Source organism: Macaca fascicularis, chromosome 10, assembly GCF_037993035.2.
Source record: "Macaca fascicularis isolate 582-1 chromosome 10, T2T-MFA8v1.1".
In the NCBI taxonomy this organism is placed as follows: Eukaryota; Metazoa; Chordata; class Mammalia; order Primates; family Cercopithecidae; genus Macaca; species Macaca fascicularis.
In genome coordinates, this window is record NC_088384.1 from 94,868,674 (window position 1) to 94,893,917 (window position 25,244).

The 25,244-nt window shown below is 45.4% G+C and overlaps 1 protein-coding gene across 7 annotated transcripts; it reads left to right on the forward strand.

Moving 5' to 3' along the window:
* Nucleotides 1–674: 674 nt before the first annotated feature.
* Nucleotides 675–24,811, forward strand: ACTR5 (actin related protein 5). 7 transcript variants are annotated; one of them, XR_012419371.1, is made up of 10 exons: nt 675–1,071; nt 2,224–2,453; nt 4,332–4,501; nt 6,999–7,216; nt 7,907–8,089; nt 11,584–11,700; nt 17,625–17,741; nt 18,481–18,601; nt 19,712–19,844; nt 24,178–24,811. XR_012419371.1 is itself a non-coding variant. In XM_065523135.2 (10 exons), the coding sequence occupies exons 2-10, from the start codon at nt 2,287–2,289 to the stop codon at nt 24,433–24,435; spliced, it is 1,503 nt and encodes a 500-aa protein (XP_065379207.1). In that variant the 5' UTR covers nt 675–1,071; nt 2,221–2,286; the 3' UTR covers nt 24,436–24,811. The 7 variants fall into 7 exon arrangements, 4 of the variants coding, with proteins under 4 accessions (XP_065379207.1, XP_045218906.2, XP_073861414.1 ...); XM_065523135.2 differs by having other exon boundaries at nt 2,221–2,453; nt 18,462–18,601; XM_045362971.3 differs by having other exon boundaries at nt 18,462–18,601.
* The last annotated feature ends 433 nt before the right edge of the window (nt 24,812–25,244 follow it).

Sequence of the window (25,244 nt, forward strand, 5' to 3'; positions counted from 1 at the left end):
TGATACCACTAAAAGAGGGAATGCTTGGGGACAATCAGCAGTCTTTTCTCAGTGTTTGAGGTCTTACTGAGAAAACAGTCTGTGGGAGTTAGTAAAGTGAACAGACCTGCGTAGTCATCTGCCTAGTCAAGAAATTGAACAGTCGGCACCGCAGAGCTTGGGATTTCTTAACGCAAAGGAAGCATCAAAAGGTAAAGGACCGTTCTAGCCAGGACGCAAGGCTGAGGACGAGACAGCCACTCAGGGGCGGGGCAGCGGGCGGTCGAAGGTGCGCACCCTACCGATGGTGCACGCCCGGCGATGGGGCGTGGCCAGGCAGAGAGGCGGGGCTCCACCGAGCCCGGCGCTGAAGCTGCCGGCCAGAAAGGGGCGGGGCCTGGCGGCGATACGCATTGGGGCGGAGCTTCCAAACTGGGCATCCCAGCTAGAGCGAAGGGGCGTGGTCACTCATAGTCTATTGGGGGTGAGATTAAGCAACGTAGAATTTCGCAGCCAGAATGGATAGGTCTCAGCGATCCTGAAAGCAGCCTGGACGACCAGAGGCGAGTCAGGTGGAAAGGTTGGCCGGGTTTCGAGAACGGAGGAGTCATCGAGCTACTTTAAGGCCTGAATCGCGCTGCGTGACGTCGGAGGCGCGGTTTCGCGGCGTCTGGGCGGACGCTGCGCTGAGGGGCGGGGCTGGGCGCGCGCTCCAAGATGGCGGCGAACGTGTTCCCGTTCCGCGACGCCCGTTCCGCACCCGACCCGGTGCTGGAGGCTGGCCCGGTGGCACACGGGCTACTGCCGGTACCGCTGGTGCTGGACAACGGGTCGTTCCAAGTCCGCGCTGGCTGGGCGTGTCCCGGGCAGGACCCAGGTCCCGAGCCGCGCCTGCAGTTCCGCGCGGTGTGCGCCCGCGGTCGTGGCGGGGCACGGGGCGGGTCGGGCCCGCAGGTGGGAAACGCCCTGGGCAGCCTGGAGCCACTGCGCTGGATGCTGCGCTCGCCCTTCGACCGCAACGTGCCGGTCAACCTGGAGCTTCAGGAGTTGCTGCTGGATTACAGCTTCCAGCACCTGGGTGTCTCCTCACAGGTGAAGGGCGGAGTGGGCTGGGCTGGGCTGGGCTTAAGGGGATGGGTGCGGTCTCGTCCCCGCTCACTCTGCTTTCGGAGAGGTAACAGTCACTTCAGTAGCTCCGATTGTCTTTTAGTCGATCCGATGCTAGGCGCTGGGGGTATAGCAGCGAATAAAATGCTGCTTCTTGTATCTTGGAGCATGCATTTGGGCATATATGCTCGTTTGTTAAGAAGTCCATTTATTAACAAAGATGTATTGAGCACTTACTCTGTGTCAGGCACTTTTTAGGCATTTGGAGTACATCTGTGAACACACAAAACCTCCTGTGTTTATGGATCTATTAATACTATGGAAAGATATTCTAGTATGAAAAGGCAGTAAACATAGAATTAAATATAGTAGATTCTACGCCATGATAGGAGAGGAGGGAGTTACATTTTTTTCAATAAGATGGTCAGGGTAGGACTCGTGAAGGTGATGTTTGAACAATGACTTGAAGGAGGTGATTCAGATAGCAAGCCATGTGAATATCTGAAAGAAAAACAGTCCAGGCAGAGGAAACAGCCAGTGAAAAGGCCCCGAGGCAGGAGTGTGCCCTAATCCTAATTGCAAGGCTGCCTATGTGACGGGGAGAGTAGTACCTGGAAGAGGATGTCAGAGAGGTAGTGGAGAGGCAGATCACACACCTTATAGGCTTTTACTGCGTGAAATGGGGAGCCATGGCAGGGCGTTGAGCTGAGGAAGGACCTGACTTATGTTCAAAAGGATCACTGTGACTCCTGTATGGAGCATGAATTGTCATGGGTCATAGGGTGGAAACAGGGGCGAGTTAGGAGGCTGTTGGAATAACCCAGGTGAGAGATGATGGTGGCTTAGATGAGGCAGGTAGCAGGGAATGTGATTAGAAGCAGTTGGATTTTGGAGATACTTTGAAGATACAGCCAACACGATTTGCTGACAGTTTGGATGGGACCTTGACTTAAATTGACTCTACTTTCGTATTTTCCAGTAAAGATGAGATGAGAGTCTTACAATCGCCTGTGATCAGGTTTTTGATTAAGAGGCCAAAAGCAAATTCAGCCCTGCAATAAGGATTTTGGGTTCTTCTGTGCTTCAAAAAGAGTATTCTGTTACCATTCATCTATTTGCCCTTTCTTTTCAAAGTAGGGCTGCGTTGATCATCCCATAGTTTTGACAGAAGCTGTGTGCAACCCACTATATTCACGGCAAATGATGTCCGAACTTCTTTTTGAGTGCTATGGGATTCCTAAGGTTGCCTATGGAATAGATAGCCTCTTCAGCTTCTACCACAATAAGCCAAAGAACTCGATGTGCAGTGGACTCATCATTTCATCTGGATACCAGTGTACACATGTTTTACCCATCTTAGAAGGGAGGTGAGTTGCACTTGTGGCATTTGAGTGCTATTTTGAGAAGCATTCAGGAAACATTTAGTGCGTGCTTTAAAGGCAGAGTAGAAAGAGCAAGTACTAGCCTATGAACTGAGCCCTTGGGCTTAGCTTTGAACTACCTCAGTGTGTGACTATGGGTAAGTCCCTTTGCCCATAGTTCTGTCCTTTGTGACCTTCTGGAGGGAGTTGGGGTGGATGATCTCTTAGTTCCACATCCATAATTCTACAGTTTTATAATTCTGACTTATGGGGAGATAGCTAACATAGTATCTACAGGTAATAGGCATTCAATAGAAATGTTTTGAATAAATTTAATTGAGACCATCTTTGTGTTCTGGAGTGGGTTTTTTTTGTTTTTTTTTTTTTGACAGAGTCTTGCTATGTCATCCAGGCTGGAGTGCAGTGGCACGATCTCGGCTCAGCGCAACCTCCGCCTCCCAGGTTCAATTGATTCTCCTGCCTCAGCCTCCCGAGTAGCTGGGACCACAGGCACCTGCCACCATGCCCGGCTAATTTTTTTTGTATTTTTATTAGAGACAGGGTTTCACCATGTTGGTCAGGCTAGTCTCAAACTCCTGACCTCAAGTGATCCACCCTCCTTGGCCTCCCAACTTGCTGGGATTACAGGGGTTAGCCACCGTGCCCAGCAAATTTAAAGTTCTTTAATCATTATTGTTTAGACTTTTCAGATACAGTGCCTGGCACATAATGGACCCATACTAAATATTTTCAAGTTGAATAAAAGGCAAGGGTAGTTTATGTCATATTTAAAAGTCTGTTCCCACTTGATTGTTGAGCTTTCACTGTCTGGTAAGAGCCTAGGCCAGCACTGTGTTCTCCTGAGAAGGTTTCTCACATGGCATAAAGAGACTCACACTTTAGAGCTGAATATCTGGGTTTGCAGCTCTGCTACTTAACTTCCTCACTTCATTTCCTGACATGTAAAATTGGGAACAACTGATTTCCCAGGGTTACTCTGAGAATGAAATGAGATAAGGTAGGTAATGGCACTTTGTAAACTGTAAAGCAGACTGAACGTATAAGACAAATACCATTGAATTTCTTGTGAAGTTTCTGTGAAAATCTATGAAGAAAAAAGTAATTCTTAGGTGTTACCAAACACTCCTGATGTATGAAGTTCTCTATGTAAAGAGAATATGCAGAAATAAAAGTAACATGTTAATGTTATATTGAGAGAAAATTACCTGAAGGCTGGGAAATTATCAGAGTGAATCATATCCTGTTCTATGCTGGCATCTGCTGGTGAGGTACGATACAGCAGTGACATTTTAGTTTTCTACAGCAAGTTCCTAGTGCTCTGCCACTTAGTTTCACACATTAGGAAAATAAAATTACTCTGGTTCTTTTACAGTAAACCAGGATGTGTGTGGTTACTTAATGTGTTTACTTAATCAGTAGATGTGGAGTGTTCAGGGGAGGGCTTCTTAAACTCTGGCCTTCACCAGTCGCCTAGGGAGCCCATTAAAATGCAGATTCCCAGGCCCTACCCCAGAGCAGCTGTGTACTGGGAATTGGCACGTTCAACATTTCCTCCAGCTAATTCTGGGATACTTGGTCCCAGGACTACAGTTTGAGAAATACATGATGAGACTCATTAAGATCTGACTTTGGAGTGCATTCCTGTTAGGTGGCCATGTGACTGTATAGGTGAACTAGGAATGCCTGCCTAGAGAAGAGGCTATACCAGGAGAACTTTAACGTCCCTTCCAGCTGTCAGGTTTTGTGTTTCTCCTGCTGGTCTGTTTCTTCTTTATCTGCCTTAAATTATCTTGTTTCTCCCAAGATGCTTCATATTTCTGTCCTCCAGAAATGTCAGTGCTGTTTTCTACTGCTTGGTTATAGATTAGATGCTAAAAACTGCAAGCGCATCAATCTTGGAGGAAGCCAAGCAGCTGGTTACCTCCAGCGTCTCCTCCAGCTGAAGTACCCTGGGCACCTGGCAGCCATCACCCTCAGCCGCATGGAGGAGATTCTGCATGAGCACAGCTACATCGCTGAGGATTATGTGGAAGGTATCCAAGAGGATGTTTGCCTGCAGCTTTTGGGTGTTGTCTACCTTGTATTCCTTAAATTATTGCCAGCGTAATTCTTTGTTTGCTCACTTTTTAAGCACCCCCTTCCCCTTTTTGTATTCCCTTTCTTAAACTATTCAGTAACCTGATAATTTACGTTGTATGGTTTCCCTTCACAAATGGTAGCTTTTATAACTTGCCTGTAATACAGATCTTGGAATTGTACAACTTTCAACTTTTTCCAGATACTAAACATTTTTAAGAGTGAGCAGAACATATCAGACTAAAAATATCTTAAGTTAGAAAACAATTGAAATTGTTTTATTATACCATTAGCATAAAATCTATGCTGCATAAACACTTCTTATTCTTTTCAAGCTTGTCTTGGACTTTTGGTTGTATTTTACACTTCAAATTAAAGTGTGAGTTTTAGTTACTACTGTCACTTGAATGTGATGAAAATATCTTCCTCCTGAATTTAAATAGTTCATATAAAACCAAAGGACTATGGACAATGCCACTGTGAATACAGCTCTATTCCAATAGTGGATTTGCTTGTTCTCGTTGAGGGTGCTGACCTCAGCTGACCAATAATGAGCTCCTGAAGGGCAAAAACTGCATCTTTTTTTTTTTTTTTAAATTTTTAATTGTGAAAATCATGTAACATAAATTTGCCATTTTAACCATTTTTAAGTATATGTTTCATGTGGTAAGGGCTGTGTTTTAATTAACTTTAGAAAGCGTTTATTCAGCATCTGTTATTCCTGGGATACAAAGAAGTTGGGGAGACAGATAGGGAAATAAATAATTGATGAGAATACTCAGTCTGGAGAGTTAGCGGCTTGCCGGAGGACACGGCTGAAGCACACAACTCTCCGTGCTCCCACTTCTCTGTTCTCCAGGTGCTCCAGTATTGACTCTTTTTTTTTTTTTAGTCAACTTTTTCTTTTACAGTTCTATGATATGATTATAAAGAGAGAGCATGAGGGAATTTTTTAGGATGATGGATCTGTTCTGTATCCTGATTGTGGTGTTGGTTACATATGCTCTCTCTTTATAATCAGATCCTGTCTTTATCCACAATAAACAGGAACAGACTACTGATACACTGAACAACTTGAATGAATCTCAAAGGCATGATGTTGAGTAAAAAAAAAAAAGTTTCAAAATACATACTATTTGACTCCATTTACGTGACATTTTGCAAAGATAAAACCATAGTGATACAGAAGAAGTGAGGGAAAGATTGCCTGGACTTGGGATAGAGACAAGCTTTTGGGTGAACTCATTTTCATTTCTCCAGAGTAAATAGATTGCTGGATCATGTGCTTGCATGGTATGTCTTTCCGTCCTTCTACCTTTAATCTACCTATATCATTATATTCAAAGTGAGTTTCTTGGTAGTTGGATCATTTTTTAAAAAATATCTATTCAAAGTCAACCTCTATTTAATTGTTAGGCTAAACCATTTATAATTAGTTTAATTATTCATATGCTTGGATTTATGTTCACCATTTTATTATTTGTTTTGTTTCTTCTGTTTATTGTTCCTCTGTTTCTCCTGCCTCCTTTTAGGTTATTTGAGTTTTTCTTTTTTAAGTATTTTATCTGTTGTGTTTTTTACTGTACCTTTTTATTGTAGTTTTTAGTGGTTGCTCTAGAGATTACAGTAAACACAACTTTTCATAGTCTACTTAGATTCTGTGTTTACCACTTCAAGGGGAATGTGGAAATGTCAGCACTATATTGACTCCTTTATTTTGCCCGGTTTATCTTAAAGTTGTCTTATTTATTTCATCTGTATACATTGGAAAGCCATCAGACAGTGTTGTGATTTTTACTTTCAATTGTCAAATAGGTTTTAAAGAACTCATAAGGAGATGAGTCTGTTATGTTTAAGCAGATTTTTATCATTTATATTGCTTTTTCTTCATTCTTGGTGCTCCAGGCTTCCTTCTGGTGGTGTTTCTCGCTGAAGAACTTTACTTAGCAGTTCTTTTAGAACAGGCCTGCTGGCATTGTGTCCAGGTTTGGTAGCTGCTTTTAGTTGATTGAGTGGATTCAGGGATTGGGTGGAGTGTATTTTCTCCATCTGACCTATGTCTGAAATGCTGGTATTGATTAAAAAAAAAAAAAAAACAAAAACAAAAACAGAGTCTCTTTCTGTTGCCTAGGCTGGAGTGCAGTGGTGCGATCTCGGCTCACTGCAACCTCCGCCTCCCGGGTTCACGCCATTCTCCTGCCGCAGCCTCCTGAGTAGCTGGCACTATAGGCGCCCGCCACCACACCCGGCTAATTTTTTGTATTTTTAGTAGAGACGGGGTTTCACCGAGTTAGCCAGGATGCTCTCAATCTCCTGACCTTGTGATCCGCCCGTCTCGGCCTCCCAAAGTGCTGGGATTATAGGCGTGAGCCACCGTGCCTGGCTGGTAATTGACTTTAATTGTTGTGTTAATAGTGTTTCCATTTCATAACTGTCAAAACTGTTTCTTTGAAGAATTACACAAATGGCGGTGTCCTGATTATTATGAGAATAATGTCCACAAGATGCAGCTCCCATTTTCCAGCAAGCTCCTGGGCAGCACCCTGACCTCTGAGGAGAAACAAGAAAGGCGGCAGCAGCAATTGCGGCGGCTGCAGGAGCTCAATGCCCGGCGGCGGGAGGAGAAGCTGCAGCTGGATCAGGAGCGTCTGGACCGACTGCTATACGTGCAAGTAATAGCAGACACAGGGACGGGCGCCCTTCTGTGTTAACAAGATGATCTCAGATTTTCTTGTATATTTTTCCATTGGCCTTAAGATGGTTTGACTGTTTGTCACCTTTGGGGTCAGGAAGGAGTGCAGGGGGATCATCAGCATAGAATACAGTGTAGAAGCAGCTGCTTCTGAAAGAGCTGTGGACTCCAGCATTATTTATTTTCACCTTATAAACTCCTTTATGTTTTTAAACTTTGTAAGTGTAGCATACAGCATGCAAAGTGCACAAATCTTTGTTTCATCTTGATGGATTTTCAAAGTGAAACTCACCCATGTATCTGCTGTCAGGTCAAGAAACAGCATTGTCAGCATCCCCCCCAGAAGGCTCCTTTCATGTCTCCTCTTAGTAACTTTCCCACCTTCCTCCACAACCTTTCTCCCCCCCTGCCCAAAAAAAAAGGGGTAACAACCTTTTAGATATCTGTCACCATCATTAGTTTTACCTAATCAGTTGTTGCTAGAACTGTGATGCAATGCTAGCCTAGAGACAGCTAGAGAGGTGGGCAGCTGTGTGAAACTGGAGGGAGCTGGAGGTGTGGCTCTGGGCAGGGTAGGCCAGGGGAGCTCTGGAAGCCCTCTCCAGCTGTCATTTTCTCCATTTGGCTCTGAAGCTACTTTCCTTCCTGTTTGTGAATGCTCTGTTTTCAGGAACTTCTAGAGGATGGCCAGATGGATCAGTTTCACAAAGCTCTGATAGAGCTGAATATGGACTCCCCAGAAGAGCTGCAGTCCTACATCCAGAAGCTCAGTTCAGCAGTGGAGCAGGCTAAGCAGAAAATCCTCCAAGCGGAAGTCAACCTCGAGGTGGATGTGGTAGACAGCAAGCCAGAGGTAACTGAGGGCCTTGGAAGGAGCAGCCCTTCTTGAGAGGAGGAGTATCCTCAGAGGGCTGACATCAAAGGGGTTTTGCCCAGAGTCGGGAGGAAAAGAGAGCTGAAGGGACGTGGGTGGTGGCAGAGAGAGCACTGACCTTGTACCAACTGAAATTCTGTTAGAAGGGATTTCACCCTGTAGATCCCTGGACACCTGAGCGCGGAAAGTGCATTTAACATAGGAAGAACATTCACACAGCAAACCTGTGGTGCTGTCTTGAACCTAAACCAGCTCTACTGATAGTCATTGGCAGTCATATACTTCCTTTAATTTTATTCTAGTATTTTATTAAATATATTGTGGTTGATTATTCATTTACCTCCTTTCCATCTTGATATTCTCTAAGGACAGGGATCATGCTTCATCCATGATTTATGAATTTTTTACAGCAGTTGCTAGTTATGCTCAATAATACATGTATAGGTTGCCTTAAGATCAGCCTTTTATTGGTTGCTAAAGACCCTCTGAATAAGCTCTTTGATTTTCTCTTTTTCTTCTTCCTCTTCTGTTTTCCTCACCCGTGCACTGTTAATAAGTGTTTTTGAGGCCGGGCATGCTGGCTCACGCTTGTAATCCCAGCACTTTGGAAGGCCAGATCACTTGAGGTCAGGAGTTTGAGACCAGCCTGGCCCACACAGCAAAACCCTGTCTCTACTAAAAATACAAAATTAGCCGAGTGTGGTGGCACATGCCTGTAATCTCAGCTACTTGGGAGGCTGAGGCAGGAGAATCACTTGAACCTGGGAGGTGGAGGTTGCAGTCAGCTGAGATTGCTCCATTGCACTCCAGCCTGGGCAACAAGAGCAAAACTCCATCTCAAAAACAAACAAACAAAAAACAAAGTGTGTTTCTGTTCGTTTGAGACAGAGTCTTACTTTGTTGCCCAGTTGGAATGCAGTTACATGATCATAGCTCAATGTAACCTCAGACTCCTGGGCTTAAGTGGATCCTCCCACCTCAGCCTCCTAAGAAGCTAGGACTACAGGTGAGCACCACCATGCCCAAGTCATTTTTACGATTTTTTTGTAGAGATGGGGTCTCATCAAGTTGTCCAGGCTGGTCTCGAACTCCTGGCCTCAAGTGAACCTCCCTCCTCAGCCTCCCAAAGCACTAGGATCACAGGCTTGAGCCACCATGCTTGGTTGTTAATAAGTGTCAAAGTAGCTAAAAGAGCTTAGACCCCAGCATCTTAGTTCCTGTATGGCAAAGGGGCAGCCTGCAGGTCAGTATTCATTCCAGAAGTCACAGGTAGAGTCCCCTGCCTTGAGAACTGGAACAAAGAGTTAGTAATTGTACATACTATTCCTGGGTCTGTCATCCCTAGAATTCCAAAACAAAGTAACTTATTGCCTTGAGACATGTTTTAGGCAGGATAAACCACACTAGCCTCTTGTTTTTTTTTGTTTTTCTTTTTAAATCAACTTTCATTAAGCTGTTGATTACCTATCCTTCTAGAAAAAAAAGATACTTTGGAAAAATGCAAGTCAGTGCCATTTGATGCTTGGGTGTAGCATGGTGCTTCTCAGTGATGTCAGAGTTGCCTTTGGCTCAACAGGAAGCTTACTTTTGCAGTGACTGGCTCCCAGCTGGAGGCTCGCTCATAGTTTCTGCTCTCACTGTTGCATTCTTTGCATCTCGACAGGCTGTCGATTATGTGAGGACAGTACATGAGTGTATGCTTTATAGAGCACCTTACTGGATCACTAAGATCTTGTGTAGAAGGGGCCTTTGCCATCTTCTTCCAACGCAGCATCCCAGGTCAGCCTCAGCTGAATCAGTGTGCCTTTTCCATTTTGCTTCTCTCGGTTTTCAGGTCTTTGTTTGAGGTTTGAGTTGTTGTTTACTGAAATCTGGAAGCATGTTGTCTTTGTTATATATTCATCCATATTTAGTTTTTATCATGCTCGACATGTTAGCAGGACATATTCTTCTTTATACCAGAGCAGTGCCACTCAGCCACATGCAGATGAAGGATTTCAGATTTCAAAAGGGGAAAAAAAACCAAACAGCTGTGAAGATGTGATTCTTCAGCAGTTGAGAATCTAGTTTTTCCTTTTCTTTGTTCATTTGTTTGCATTTGTTACATGCTGTGATTCACCACCCATTCCCCCATTCTTTCAGCAGATACTCAGTAGGTACCTACTTCATTTTATGCTCTGGCACACACATTTAAATCTCCTTGGGTTTAGGGGATTTTGAAATGTTGGACTGCAAAAGATTTTTCTATGTGCAACAAATTTGATGATCAGTTGGGCTGGGGGCAGTGGCTCACGCCTGTAATCCCAGCAGTTTGGGAGGCCGAGGCGGGCGGATCACCTGAGGTCAGGAATTTGAGACCAGCCTGGCCAACATGGTGAAATCCCATCTCTACTGAAAATAGAAAAATTAGCTGGGCGTGGTGGCAGGCGTCTGTCGCTTGAACCCAGGAGGCGGAGGTTATAGTGAGCCAAGATTGCACCATTGTACTCCGGCCTGGGCAACAGAGCAAGATTCTGTCTCAGAGAAAAAAAAAGCGATGATCGGTCACTAAACCTTTAATGGTTAATCAGCATTCAGCATTTTAGGGTAATTCTTAATGATCAGAGTCAATTACAGTCACATTTGTGGGATAAAGTTACCATGACACTGGCTAGCCAGTTCTACCTTTCAAAAAGTATTTGTATTATTTTCCAATAATATAATTCATTTAGAATGAATTGAATTGATATATGTGAACCAAAATTCAAATTGAAATTCCACTTAAGCAGTAATGGCTGAACTGAATTAATACAGCTGGAATTTAACTAATAGTGATCTCAAAAATCTGTTTTCTTATAGACCAATCTATTCTGGCCCTTGTTATTCTGCAGTTATTTCTGTGAGGATGTTGTGGAGGAGCAGGCTTTGTTAGCATGAATTGTAATGAAGTATTTAAACCAGAAGATGCTTGATTTTCATAGCTAAAAGCACAACATAAGAGGGTAGGAGGGGGGAGAACACAGTTTTTGAGCATTATCATTTGTTGGAAAACACAATGGGCCAGATATAGAAAGTTCTCCCGCTTTACTAGCCAAGATCAAGGTTGGCCTCTGCTGCTTCTTACGCCGCTCAAGGCTGTTTTAGGGAACCATGCTGCATCGTCTGTGGTATGCCTTGGCAAACTGTCATTCCATGCAGTTCCAAAAGAACAGTCATATTAGTGTTTCTGAACACCACGTAAGACATGTGGAGACCCTGGCAAACTCTAGCGGAGAGAAGCCAACCGTGGCAGAGAAAACTGTTCTCTGTTGGATGCCTGTTCTCTGTGTTGAAATTACCAGCTTTGTTCCTCTCTGTGAATCATATAAATTGGGATAAGTAAATATCCTTTTTATAATTTTTGTGAAGCTAAGAAGTTATCTTAAGATGGTATGCTTTGGAATGAAGCTAGGTGAAGGTGAATGTTGATTTTTTTTTTTTTTTTTTGGGGGCAGCTGAAGAAACCTCTTGAAACCCAAAGCTTTACAATCATCTCTATTCCAGGGGAATTTGAGGGTGTATCCCAGCGGCCCACCACTCAGTGCCAGGCGCAGTATACCAGGGATGCAGAGGTGATTAAGATGCAATACCTGCCTTCCTGGGTACTTCAAAAACAAAAAACGAGGGCTATAGCACCATGCTTAGCTGACTGTAATGAAGCATAGCAGGTATGCTGGTAAATGTGTGTGGGAATACACATTTGGTTTTTTGAGAAAGGATTGGATGTTTCAGCTGGTCCTTGAAAGATTATTTGGGCTGGGCACAGTGGCTCACACATTTAATCCCAACACTGAGAGACTAAGGAGGGAGGATCGCTTGCACCCAGGAATTTGCGACCAATCCCTGAACCACATAGATCCTGTCTCTAAAAAAAATTTTTTTTGGCCGGGCGCGGTGGCTCACGCCTGTAATCCCAGCACTTTGGGAGGCAGAGGCGGGTGGATCACCTGAGGTCAGGAGTTTGAGACCAGCCTGGCCAATGTGGTGAAACTCGTCTCTACTAAAAGTACAAAAATTAGCTGGGCGTGGTGGCAGGCGCCTGTAGTCCCAGCTACTTGAGAGGCTGAGGCAGGAGAATGGCGTGAACCTGGGAGACGGAGCTTGCAGTGAGTGGAGATCGCACCACTGCACTCCAGCCTGGGCAACAGAGCGAGACTTCATCTCAAAATAAATAAATAAATAAATTTTAAATTAGCTGGGCATGCGTCTGTAGTCTCAGCTACTTGAGAGGCTGAGGTCGGAGGATCACTTGAGCTTGGGAGTTCGAAGCTGCAGTGAGCCATGGTTGTGCCACTGCATTCCAGCCTGGGCAACAGAACGAGACCCTCTCTAAAAAAAAAAAGGAAGATTATTTGATTTCAGTAGGTAGCAGAGCAGGAGGGAAGGACATTTTAGGTGGAAAGAACCACACATGCAGGTATATAGAGTGTGAACAAGAAAGGCTGTGGTGGGTGATGAAGTGGAGATTAAGGTCTTTACCCATTAGGCTTACGAGCCTGCATATTATCCTTCAGACATTCGTAGCTTTCCAGGGATGTTGAGCAAGTGAATGAGACAATGAGATTTTGTTTTGGGAAACTAACTGGTGGCAGTTAGGATGATGGTTGAAGGGAGGGGTGAGGCTACAGGGGGGAAAACAGAACAGATATAGGATCAGATGTAGGATCCCAAGATCTCACTGCCATTTACAAGCCAAGGTGACGAGAGTAGCAGTGTTGATTAGGAATAGAGCATGTGGCATGTGCCGACCCCTTGCTGAGCACCTACACAGGTGTCCTCCTGGTTCATGTTCACAACTCAACGGCTAGGTACTATCATTATCCCTCTTTTACAGACAAGGAAAGATTGGAGTGAGGTCACATAGCTAGAAGTAGTACTGGTCAAATTCAGACACGAGCAGTTCAATTCCAGATTCCACTCTTGTAACCCTTAGGCTGTATTGAAAGGCGGTGGGTAGATGGTAGTGCCTTTGACCAAGTTTGGGAAGATAATTGGCTTAGTTTTGAGCACCTTTTTTTTAAGAGATTGGATCTTACTCTGTTGCGCAGGCTGGAGTACATGGTGTGATGATGGCTCACTGTAACTTCAAACTCCTGGGCTCAATTGATCCTCCCACCTCAGCCTCCCTAGTAGCTAGGACTATAGGTGTGCACCATCATGCCCAGCTAACTTTTTGCTTTTTAATTTTTTGTAGAGATGGGTCTTGCTGTGTTGCCCAGGCTATTCTTGAACTCCTGGTCTCAAGCAGGCCTCCCACCTTGCCTTTCAGAGTGCAGGGGTTACAGGCATGAGTCACCGCACCTGGCCCTGAGCTGAGCTCCTTATCTTTAAAATCACTGTAGGACATCAGGTGGAGTTTTTCAGGACTCTGCGGGACATCAGGTGGAGCTAGGGGAGGACAGAATCAAATGGGAAGGGAGAAAAGAAAAATTCCTGGAGAATGCCACCGCTTGAGAGTTAGGTGACAGAAGAAAAGCCAGGACGAAGATTGAGCAAGAGCAGTCAGAGATAAAGGAAGCCAAAAGGATTGATGGGAGAGTTAAGAGCTTGAATGGTCATCTTAGCTAGGATGATAATTATTTTTTGAAATAAGGAAGGCTTGGAAGGATAAGAAAATAGGACATGAGAGTGATCTGGCTGCGATATCTGTCACCCCATTGATTGCCAGGGTTGATCTGGCTGATCTGGCTGGCTAGGCGGGTGTCTCCTGTCCTCACCACTTCGTGTGTGTCCCTCCCGAAGCTGCATGCTTGGTCGAAGAAGACGACCATCCCCAATAGAGGAGGACCGGTCTTCCATCAAGGGTATACAAGTAGCTGTGCTCCCCCCCTAGAACCTCCAAACAAGCTCTCAAGGACATGAAAATAGATAAGGAAGTAGAATGAAGAATAAAGAGGGAAGTTCATTTTTTGAAGCAACTAAGGTGATCTTTTAAGATTCCCAGGGTTGAGATTAGAAAGGAGACTGTGGAGAAGGGTTTTGGGAAAGGGCAGGCAGAAGGAAGCTGAGAATAACCACAGGATTGCCTAAATAGCACGTGGGACTTTCTGCACTCTTGCCCTGCTGGAGCGTATTTAACTTTTCTATTGCTACAAAAACCACATAAAACGACAACAATTTTATTGTGTTCATGGGTTTGGTGGGTGAGGAATTTAGAGAGGATACAGCAGGGATCTCTGCTTCAAGGTGCCGGGAGCCACTGCTGGGAAGAATTAAATAGTTGGGGACTGGAATCAGCTGGAAGGTTTTTCACTTGTCTGGTATCTGGGCTGGGAGGACTTAAGGGCTCGGTTCATGGGGGACTCTTGACCCAGGCACCTACACATGGCTTCTTCATGTGCCTTGGGCTCCTCCCAGCATGGCCACTGGTTTCCAAGAGGGAGCTTCCCAAGAGAGCAGCCAGAGAGTGAATGTTTCAAGAGATGAAAGCATAAGAAAGCTGCATGACCTTTTAGGACCTTACCTCAGAAGTCACATGACATCATTTGCACCATACTTTGTTGGTTGTAGTCCTCACAGTCCCCCACTGAGACTCAAGGGGAGGAAACAAAGCCCCTCCACCTCTTTATGAGGAGTGTCAGGGTCACATTACAAAAAAGCGTGTGGGATAGAAGTTACTGTTGTGACCTTCTTTTAAAAATATAATTTGCTCCAGAGCCCAAGTGGAAAGAGTACTGGGAGGCATCCTTTAGACTGCAGGCTTATTGGTTGGATGTAACAGAAGCAGATAGAGTTCATGGAGGGATGGTGGCAAAAGTGATTGGATTCCAGGCTGGATAGAGAAGGGTGTGTGAATCCACAGGAAAGGTCATCACTTGGATTGAGGGAGGCCAGGGTGGAGGTTAGGATGAAGATGAAAAATAGGGTAAAAATGTGGGGTGTAGAGGGGAACGACTCCAGTGGACCCCAGTGCTTGCTTTCACCTGTTACTTGGGGAATCACAGGTTACATGTTTTGTCTGTAGTTATCTTAAATACACAGATGATATTTTTGTCTTCAACCCAGTAATACGACAGAATTATTTAAGGGACCAAATTAAGTGTGTGTTTAAAAGGGAAGAGGGAAGAGTTGTTCATTTCTCACCCAACGCTGCCCCAAGTTCATGTCCCACTTATACATAGATGGAGAAGCGGCTCAGAGTGTGCTTTTCCAGCTCTGCCTCTGTGGACCTTTCATATACCTTTGGTTGCCTTCCAAGCTGGATCAGTGACTGCAGAGCCTGGCCGCCTTCTGTTATGTCACACTGCCTCCTGGTTCCTGCTTCCCCCAGATGACAAACCAACAAATGAAAAACAACTTTGATGATCAATTTCCACTCCTCTCCTGGAACCCTTTGGGGTCATTCCTGAAGAACTGGGTTTGGTGCCAAGCCAGAATAGGCACAGACACTCCTGTGGGAGGGCTCCTTTCTTGTGAGGGGAGCTGAGAGTCTTCCAGATCACAAACTGCAGATGGCAAGGGGAATGTTCCTTTACTCCCTCTCTGCTGTCCCTGCTTGGACAGAGGAGCCTGTCATTGCCGCAGCTGGTCTTGCTGCTGCGTGTAAAATCTTTCATTGATCTCTTGTATTACCTACTCTGACCTTAGGCTAGATCATTTCCATATTCCTAAAGCCCCACTTGTCTTATCCTCGGCCTCATGATTTGTAGAACTCCGGCTTAAGGCAGAACAGAGACTTCGGAACCGAGTAGTTCTGTCTCTTCCCACGTGTCCACTGCCTGCTAGTGCTATGTGACCTTGGGCAAGTTACTTCACCTCTCTGAGCGACAGTTTCCTCACCCATCAAATACAGCAATATCTGCAGTGAGGATTGTGCAGATAGCAGGTGTCCCTCCCCTCTGTGTCTGATTCAGTATTGGCAGGGACAGCTTTTCCTTCCTTCCCTGAGAGCAGGGTTCTTTAGATTCGTGTCACCCAACCCATCTTCTTTCCTCCTCAAATTACCCCTATAAACCAGCCCCCTCATCCTGTACACAAGTCTCACATGAAGAAACATTCGCTTTCCTTTCCAGGGTTGATCCTCAAGCCTGGAAAATCCCTCTCAAATATTGTAGAGTCATCTATACTGAACAGAATTTAGAGTACATTGTCACCCATTTTGCATGTCATATTTGCCACATGACTTTTGGTGTGTGAATGTGTGTGGGGTATTGAGGGGTATTGCCTTATTTTAATGCCAGTTTACATTTGCAGTATATATGAGTAGGTTCGAGAGAAGTATATTTAAGTCCTCTGAATTATGTTGGTAATTTACATACTTCATAAATTCCGAGAGTAAGGCGAGACTCAGAATGCATACTCACTGGCGCAGTCTCCTCTCAAGCATACTTGGCTATTGGGTACGCTCCGCTTGAACCCTCCCGAGACGCTGCCTCATAAGACAGTCCATTCTGCAGCAGCTCTCATTGTTGCAGCATTCTTTCCTGGGATGCAACTAAATATTTCCACTCGGAACTTCTCTCCAATGACAGATGTCCAGTGACAGATGGCTAAAGATGTCTTTCAGAACCACCACCATCCCCAGCTTACTTTGTACAGATTAGAATTAAAAGCGCCCTAACTTCTCTTTTGGAAATGGTGCCGGCATGTCTAGACCCTGCCCAGGTTCATTGTGGTCATGGAGGAGAGCTTGTTCTGCAGGACTCCACGGATAGGAAGCACTCCGCTACCTTGGGGCCTCTAGTCCCATTCCCAGCCCAGCAGGACCTGCTGTTAAGGGACCGATTGTTAAGCTCATTAGTGTTGGCACATACATTTATTTAATAATTTATTTATATCTCTGAGGCAGAGTCTTGCTCTTTCACGCAGGCTGGATTACAGTGGCGTGATCATGGCTCACTGTAGCCTCAACCTGCCAGGCTCAAGTGATCCTCCCACCTCAGCTTCCCAAGTAGCTGGGACTACAGGTGCTTACCACCACACCCAGCTAATGTTTGTACTTTTTGTAGAGATGGGGTTTCACTGTGTTGTCCCTGCTGGTCTCGAACTCCTGGGCTCAAGCAGCCCGCTTGCCTTTGCCTCCCAAAGTGCTGGGATTACAGGCGTGAGCCACCGCTCCCTGGCCAGCAGATGTATTTATTAATTATTAAGAGATTGCTTTAACTTTGCTGGTAGTCTAGCTGCCTTGTAGGATAGCAGCTGTCACACCCTTCCCTCAGAGTTGCGTGTGTGGTGGTGTGACTCATGCAAGCAGCAAGTCTTCCACGGGGCCCAGCCATGAGCTGGCACCATCAGAAGGCTTTAGAGAAGGCGGGGGTTGGTAAGGCTTGTATAAAGTAGGAAAGGTAGGAGATCAAAGCAAAGCCTGTTCCTGGCTTTTTAGTCTTTGTGTTCATGTGTGCTTTTTTAAAAATAGCTAAGAAACATTTTCATAGTTTTTATGTAAGGTTTTAGAACATTGAGCAAGATCCCAGTTCTTTTTTGTGGCACTAAAGTGATAGAACTGAGGCCTGCTGAAGGTACAGGTTCCATTTCATTTTGCTGCTTCTCCTCTTAGACCCCTGACCTGGAGCAGCTGGAGCCGTCTTTGGAAGATGTGGAAAGCATGAATGATTTTGATCCCTTGTTTTCAGAGGAAACACCTGGAGTGGAGAAGCCGGTCACCACTGTCCAGGTTTGACTCCTACAGCCCAGAACATGCTTATTCTTTGAAGGTGTTGACTTAAATGGCTGGGCTAGTCTGTTTCTTTAGGACTTAAAACAAAACTGTTATATTAGAAAATTGGGTACCAATACTTAAAACATCTGAAATCAGGGATTTTTTTTCCCCCAGTGATTGATGGATTGGTTCCAGCACCAAGATCTGTGAATCTGTGAGCAACAGTCCACCCAGCAGAAACATTTGGGAAAGTGATTGGGAACTTGAGATCTGAAGACTGGCTCCTAATGGTTTCATTTACATTTAAGCCAGTGCCAGTACACATAATCCTCTTTGGAGTCTATGTTTCTGTCATTACAATACCAACCAGATAAACTGTCCTGAGGCTGAGACCCCCCTGGGAGAGAGCTTCCTTGCCATGCAGGGATGGGGCACTAAGCAAGGCACTGAGCAGGAGACTTGTCCTTTAGGCTGGGCCTTTTACTGCTGCTCTCCACAAAGCCTCTCCCTGCAACCCGGGGACCATTTCATGATGGAAACATGTACATGTTTATAATATACAGGTTGGAAGAAGGTAGGAAATTGAATTAGCAGGTCAAGAGAGTTGGGAGAGGCTATACTGGCATTAACAAGGGACAGAAACTGTTGGGATAAGAAATGCAGTTTGAGGAAACTAGCCACTGGAATGTTTGTCATTTGGCCTAAAAATATCTTTTAAACCTTGGGTTTTTAAAGCCCGTGTTTAACTTGGCAGCATATCATCAGCTGTTTGTTGGGACAGAAAGAATTCGAGCTCCAGAGATTATTTTCCAGCCATCTCTCATAGGAGAAGAGCAGGCTGGGATTGCAGAGACTCTTCAGTACATTCTGGACAGGTGAGACAGCGAATCTGCTTTTCCTTCTATTTTCCTGAAACATTTCCTTGGATTTTGCATTGAATGGTAGATGTGATGGTCAGGCACTTGAAAATGCGTCTCACTCTCTTCTCTTCATTGACTTGCTGTGCTCAGACAGTATTCCCTTAATCTCTTATCACCAGGCCTGGCACCTAACTGGCACCTAACTGGAGCTCTGTAGTTAGTTGTTTTCTGAACCTATAAATGCTGGGTTGACTCGAGTAGCTTTAAGAGTGTCTTTTAAGTTTGAACAACCCAATAACATGTACACTGGTTTCCATGTAAACCTTCACATTATTAAAGATTAGTGATCTTAAATCACCCTAAAATATTGCAGAGCTAATAAAATTTTTTCCCCTCCTTTCCATTCCTCTTAAATGTAAACTTAAGAGTTTATATTTCCATAAGAATCCAGGTGTTTTACCCATTTATGCGGGCATTTACCTGAAGTGTGAGTTTGATCATTCAAGTTGGTCAAGTAGGGAATCGAATTTTGTAGGACTCTGGCTGCTGTTGGTTATAACGACAGGGAAACGTGTACCTAGCACAAGGAAGAAAAAGCTGCTGCTGCTACTTTGAGTGCCTTTGAGCCTTGTCTTAACAGTGGTTGGAAAGTGATCAAATATGTCTTAGATAAAGCTGTTATTAAAAAAGATAAAAAGAAAGCACAGGTCGATAGATGGGCCCTCAAAAGGGAGGCATGGCTTTTGGGGATAATGGAAATGTTTGTCCCTTGATTGTAGTGATCGTTACTGGAATGTATAAATTTGTTAGACTTTATCAAAACGTATGTAAATTTATTCTCAAGTTTATTTTTTTTTTAATGTATTATAAAAGTATAAAAATTCTAATCATGTTAAGGAGATAAGTTGGCCATTCACATTATGGTTTTGTCTGGCTATGTGGACACATTGGGCTGGCATTCTGTAGAGACACAAATGAAAATGGAAAGTTTTGGTTTTTTTTTTTTTTTTTTAGCTTTTTGTGTAGATGTTTTTCTGTTTTGTACTGAGAGCTTACATTTCTGCATCCACATTTTGTTCTGATATTTGAGTTAAGGGACTATATTAGGAGTTGTTTCTTTCCTAGGTACCCAAAGGACGTTCAGGAAACGCTGGTTCAGAACGTTTTCCTCACTGGCGGGAACACGATGTATCCTGGGATGAAAGCCAGAATGGAGAAGGAACTGTTGGAGATGAGACCCTTCCAGTCTTCTTTTCAGGTACTGATTGTTTGAGTAGTCAATTATTCTGAAAATAGCATTACCTGTTTTCTGATTGCAAAAGTAATAATCATGCAGAAATATCCACTGTTAACATTTTTGTGGCTTTTCTTCTGATCTTAAGTCCATGTTTAATTTTTAAAGCAAAATGGGAATCGTGTTTTATATACTATTTTGTGGTTTCTTTAAATTGGAAGATGAAGACATGCATAGAATTCTAATAGTGTGAAAAAGTGTACCTGAAAAGTAAGTCATTCTCCCTACCCAGTCCCAGCCCTGCAGGCAGAGCTTGTCTGCCATACATTTTCTACACATGTGAGTGTGTACTGCTTTGTAAGCTGAACTGAACTTGTCATGAACATTTTCCCATGTCATTGTTCTGTTAAAATACTATCTTTATGACTGGTGTGAATGCCCCACAATTTACCTACCAAATCCCTGATTACCAAGAAACATGGTGTGAGCTCCCATCATGGACCAGGCACTGGGGGGACGCTGAGATGTCCTGAACACAGCACCTGGCTGCAAGGACCTCACTATCTGAGCAGGCAGCAGCCAGGTAAATCAGAGTGTAAGGGATATACAGGCATGGGCACCTGGCAGTCTCCATTGGCGTTCAGAAAAGGCTCCATGGATCTGGATCTTCTCAGGATGAATAGGTGTTTGCCATGTAGACAGTGTGGGGCATGGGACACATTGGAGAGAGCATCCCAGACAGAAGGATTAGCATGAGCAAGGGCACACAGGTCAGAAGCTTGTTGAGGGAGTGAGAAGTGGCTGAGTGTTGCTGGAGCACGTGGCTGACAAAGAGGAGAGGAGGTGGGTGAGGTAGAGAGGTCAGCAAAGCCCACACTGTGCAGAGCCTGTGCATCCTGCTAAGAAGCTTGGCCATGGTCTGCTCTGCTGCATGATGTAGTGTACATTCAGGGTGGCATCTCGGGGCTTTGGTCCTGACTCCATCGTCACCATTACTGAATTGTGCTAAGCTTTGGCTTTCTCAGGGGTAGGAAGGGGTAATCGGTGTACTGGTGCACGTCAAGCGCCCAACAGTGGGCCTGCATGTAATAAACTCTCAGACATGAGCTGTTGTTTTGAGGGTCCCTGAGACCATTCCAGGCAGGATGTTTCTCTAGGAGGATTCACAGGACTCAGCATGTAATCATACTTACAGCTATGACTTAGTACGGCAACTCAGCAGAGAGACAAGGTGCCTGGGGTGAAACCCGGGAGCAACCAGGTGTAAGTGTCTGAGGCCTTTCCCTGTGGAGTCACACAGGACATAATTTCCCCAGCAGAGCCTTGTAAGAGCGCATTAAGTGTCACCAACCAGGGAAGTTGGTAGGAGATGCAGTGCCTGGGGTTTTATTTGGGGACCGATCACATAGGCGCCCCCTGCTTGGAGCATACCCAAATTCCAGGCTCACAGAAGGGAAACACGTGTTTGGCATAAACCACATTATTTGTATGAATGGGCTTATTGAGCCACTCTTACCAGGTGGTGGTGGGGACCTCCCAAAATCCAAGTTCCCAGATGCCTGCCAAGGCCCCACCCTTGGAAGTAGCCTTTCTAAGGTAACAGTAGGGCCGTTCTGTTAACTCTTTTCTGTACAGCTGTTATCTTTAGCCATAGTGATGAACCATGAAGGAGCCTAAGCAGGGAATGTGATCTGATTTACATTTAGTAAGATATATTTGACATTGATGTGCAGAATAGGGTATTAAGAGAAATGTTGGAAGCAGACCAGTTAGGAGGCAGCTTCCCAGCCTCTAGGAGGAAGCCCTCACTCCACTCGTCAGGCTTTACAGGGTCCCTTGTGTTCTGACCTTGAAGAACTGTCCAGGGTTCTCTCATCATTCCCCCTTCCACCCTGCACTTCAGCCACAGCTCACTGCTATTAGTTTTCCAGAGTTTTCCTGCCTTAGGGCCTTTGCACATGCTGGCTCCCTTTGCATAGAGTACTCTTTCTAGCTCATCCAGCTCTCTCAGTGGCTGGTTTCCTGGAAATCACTTCCTCCAGGAAGCCTTCCCTGTCCTTTCCTATGTTCCTTACGAGATCCACCTCTGTTAGGGAAGAGACAACCACTGTCTTGTGAAATGTGTCCCAAGCCCTTGGCACAGTGTCACTTGGTAGCTCTGCAGGAAATAGGAAAGCAGTGGCAGAGGGAGAGGAAGAGAGGGAGTTGATGTGAAAGAGGCTAAGGCAGTCAAATTGTCAGAACTTGTTAGTAAGTTGGATCTGGGGAGGGAAGTGAGACCTAAGGTAATTCCTAAGTTCTAGGTGGAGCAACTAGTTTGCTGAATAAGAGATTCACTGGACGAGGAGCTGTGGGAGGAAGGACAGACTTAAGGGAGAGGATAGTGTGTTCCATTTCCAGGGTGGGTTGAGTTTCCAATGGACACACGGAGAGGTGGCCACAGCTAGCTGGATGAGCGCTCGGTGGGGAAGGGGGAAGGCGAGAGGGTAGTTTTACACCCTTCCACCTGCCACAAGCATAGATGTGTTCTGGGCACTCTTTGGGAGGGTAGGTGATGTTAAGGATGAATTCCTAAAGAACACTAGCATTTAAGGGCTATAGGACACCCATGAGTCTAAGAAGGAGGTGGAGGAAGAGGAGGGGGGAGCAGGAGAGAGCAGCAGTGCTGAAGCCAAGGGGTGACAGGAAGGGGCGTGAGCATGGGGCCGAGTCACGCTGGCAGTAGCGACTTAGGATGAAGTAGTAGAGAAAAAAATCGTAGAGGATTTTCAAGATGTGTTTCTTGATAATTTCCAAAGTCTCCCATGAATCACTTTGTGAGCATTGGTTGTAGGAATGCTGCTACCAGCCAGATCTTTTCCCAGCCCTGCTTTTGCTGTTTTGGTCTCACCTGACCTTGCCTCAGCTCCCCCCGACTCCTGTTTCTGCCCCCTTTCACGTTGTAATGTCATGAGTGTGTCACACCGTCACTAAGCCCTGATGTTCCAATTTTAGATTATATATTCAGCAGTGGCTCAAACACACCGGCCACCTAAGGCCCTCCGTGATCATTAGAAGGAAGAGAACCCCAAGATGTGCAAATTTACAACTTTAAGTTCCTGTTTTTTCTTAAACAGCAAAACATTTTTAAATATTACAAAAATATCAGACAATTTAAACCAAAATGAAAACCAAGAAAACTGTAGTTTCAGTCTCTGCGAGCAATGTTGTTTGTGTACTCTCCGGTCGTTTTCATCTCATGTATGGTTTTCACCAAAAAGAGATTGTTGACAGCTTATTTTGTAACCTGTAATTTTTTCACTTTCGAATTATTGTGACACTGTTTTTATATGAATAGGTACATTTCCAGAGCATCCTTTTTATGGCTATATAGTCTATTAATCATATATCTTGCTGCATTTTTTATTAGTAATGATGAGAGCTACGCTTTATTGAATACTCTGTAGCAGGCAGCATCTACCACGTGCCTTACACTCATGCACTTAAGTCCCCTGAAGCCAGGGGGTGGGGCCTCTGGTTATCCTAGTGGCGAGGTCCTGGTTCACAGGCCCCTTGCCCACGTGGCAAGCCCAGCAGCTGGACTCCCGAGCCTGCACTTTCCCACCTCCATTTGCGCATGCTGATTCCACCATTACGGCCTCTGCCCTTCACTCCCGAAAGTTCTGAAACCACCATTCCAACCTAGAACTCATGGGATTGGTGGAGTGGGGAGGTGAGAGGGAGGTAGGAAGTGAGGCGGGTAACTCCAGGACACAGGAGGCCCGATGGGAGCTGCAGCGTTGCCGTAATGATCAGGTCAGCCTAGCCGAGGGCCTTCTCAGAGCTGCTGAACTCCAGCCCAACTCCGATGAGAAGAAGGGGAAACTAAGTGCCAGCAGCCTCACAGGGAACGCCCAGGTCACCCCTCTCTGCTGCCATTTCTCCTGAGGCTCTTTTGCTACCCTGGCTAGAGCTGCCTTGCAGCGGCCCCTGTTTCCCTCTGCTCAGAGTGGGGAGCAGGGCCAGGAAGGCCTTTTCCCCAGGTCACAGGCCAGCCTCCGCTTCACCTCTCCCTGACAGCTTGTGGTTGACAGCATCGCGCAGCAGGAGGCTGAGCCACTGGCCCCTCTCTGACCCCGAGTGTCAGGTCTTGTGTTAGTAAAATGTCTGACAGCCATGTGTTCTGAAGAATCTGGGCATTCCAGCTCAGCTTTGTTTACAGGGTGTGGAGCTAGCCCCGAACTGTCTTGGAGTGCACTGGGCCCACCTATGTGTATATTTCTGGGGATAAAATATCGGGGGCTGTAGCTGAGCCAGGTGACCATTCACGCCTGGAGCCCTGGTGGAGGTGTCCTGGTGAATCTTCTTTGTGTTTCAGGTTCAACTTGCCTCAAACCCTGTGCTGGACGCCTGGTACGGTGCTCGTGACTGGGCCTTGGACCACCTAGATGATAATGAAGTTTGGATCACCAGGAAAGAATATGAAGAAAAGGGAGGAGAATACCTCAAGGAGCACCGTGCTTCCAACATCTATGTCCCCATCCGCCTGCCGAAGCAGGCCTCCCGCTCCTCAGATGCCCAGGCATCCAGCAAGGGTTCTGCTGCTGGCGGAGGTGGTGCTGGCGAGCAGGCGTAGCAGAGGCCCTTCAGAGAGGCTGCCCTGCACACCATGCCTTGGGCCATGTTGGCAGCATGACAAGACCGTGATTGTGCTAGATGTATCCACCCAAGTCTGCTGGTCACATTTGGCAGCAAAATGGATTTCTCCTGGGGAGAACAAAGTTAAGGGACACTGAGACCTGTCCTTCAGAATTAGGTTCACTTGGGGGCTTCTGTGGTGAAGAGACTAACTGGCCTTCTGATGTCTTTGTTCAGCTGTGACCGGCTGTGCAGTCAGCTTCCTGTAGCAGTAAATGAAGACAGAGTGGAGGACACAAATGTACAAAATGCACAAGACTGATTTCTTACCACGTTTTAGTCTTTTTTGTTTTAAAAAAATTATTTAAAATTTATCTTGTCCGTGTAGATACTTTATTCTTCTGGATGTATTCAGAAATTGCATGAATGCCCAGCGAGGGGAGGTCTTTCACGCATATGAAAAGGTAATGTTTATTGCCAGGCACAGTGGCACATGCCTGTTAAGGCCCAGCTATGTGGGAGGCTAAGGCAGGAGGACTGCTTGAGCTCAGGAGTTGGAGGCTATCGTGTGCTGTGATCGCACCTGTGAATAGCCACTGCACTCCAGCCTGGGCAACATAGGAAGACCTTGTCTCTAAAAAGATACATTTTTCATAAAAGGTAATGTTTCTGCAATAAAAGCAGTTGCCTCAGGAACCAGAAATATTTCCCTCCTCCTATTTTTTCCCCTTACAGATAAGGAGAAAAGGCCCAGAAAGTTACCAACATGTGAGGTCACTCTGCAAGCCAGGGACCTGCTTGGTGCCA

Excerpts from the sequence above, each read along its gene's own strand:
- ACTR5 (XM_045362971.3), top strand. The coding sequence starts at position 697 with ATGGCGGCGAACGTGTTCCCGTTCCGCGACGCCCGTTCCGCACCCGAC. Across the intron at positions 8,090-11,583 it reads TGGTAGACAGCAAGCCAGAG|CTGAAGAAACCTCTTGAAAC; the intron begins GTAACTGAGGGC and ends TTTTGGGGGCAG. Across the intron at positions 19,845-24,177 it reads CCTTCCAGTCTTCTTTTCAG|GTTCAACTTGCCTCAAACCC; the intron begins GTACTGATTGTT and ends TTTGTGTTTCAG.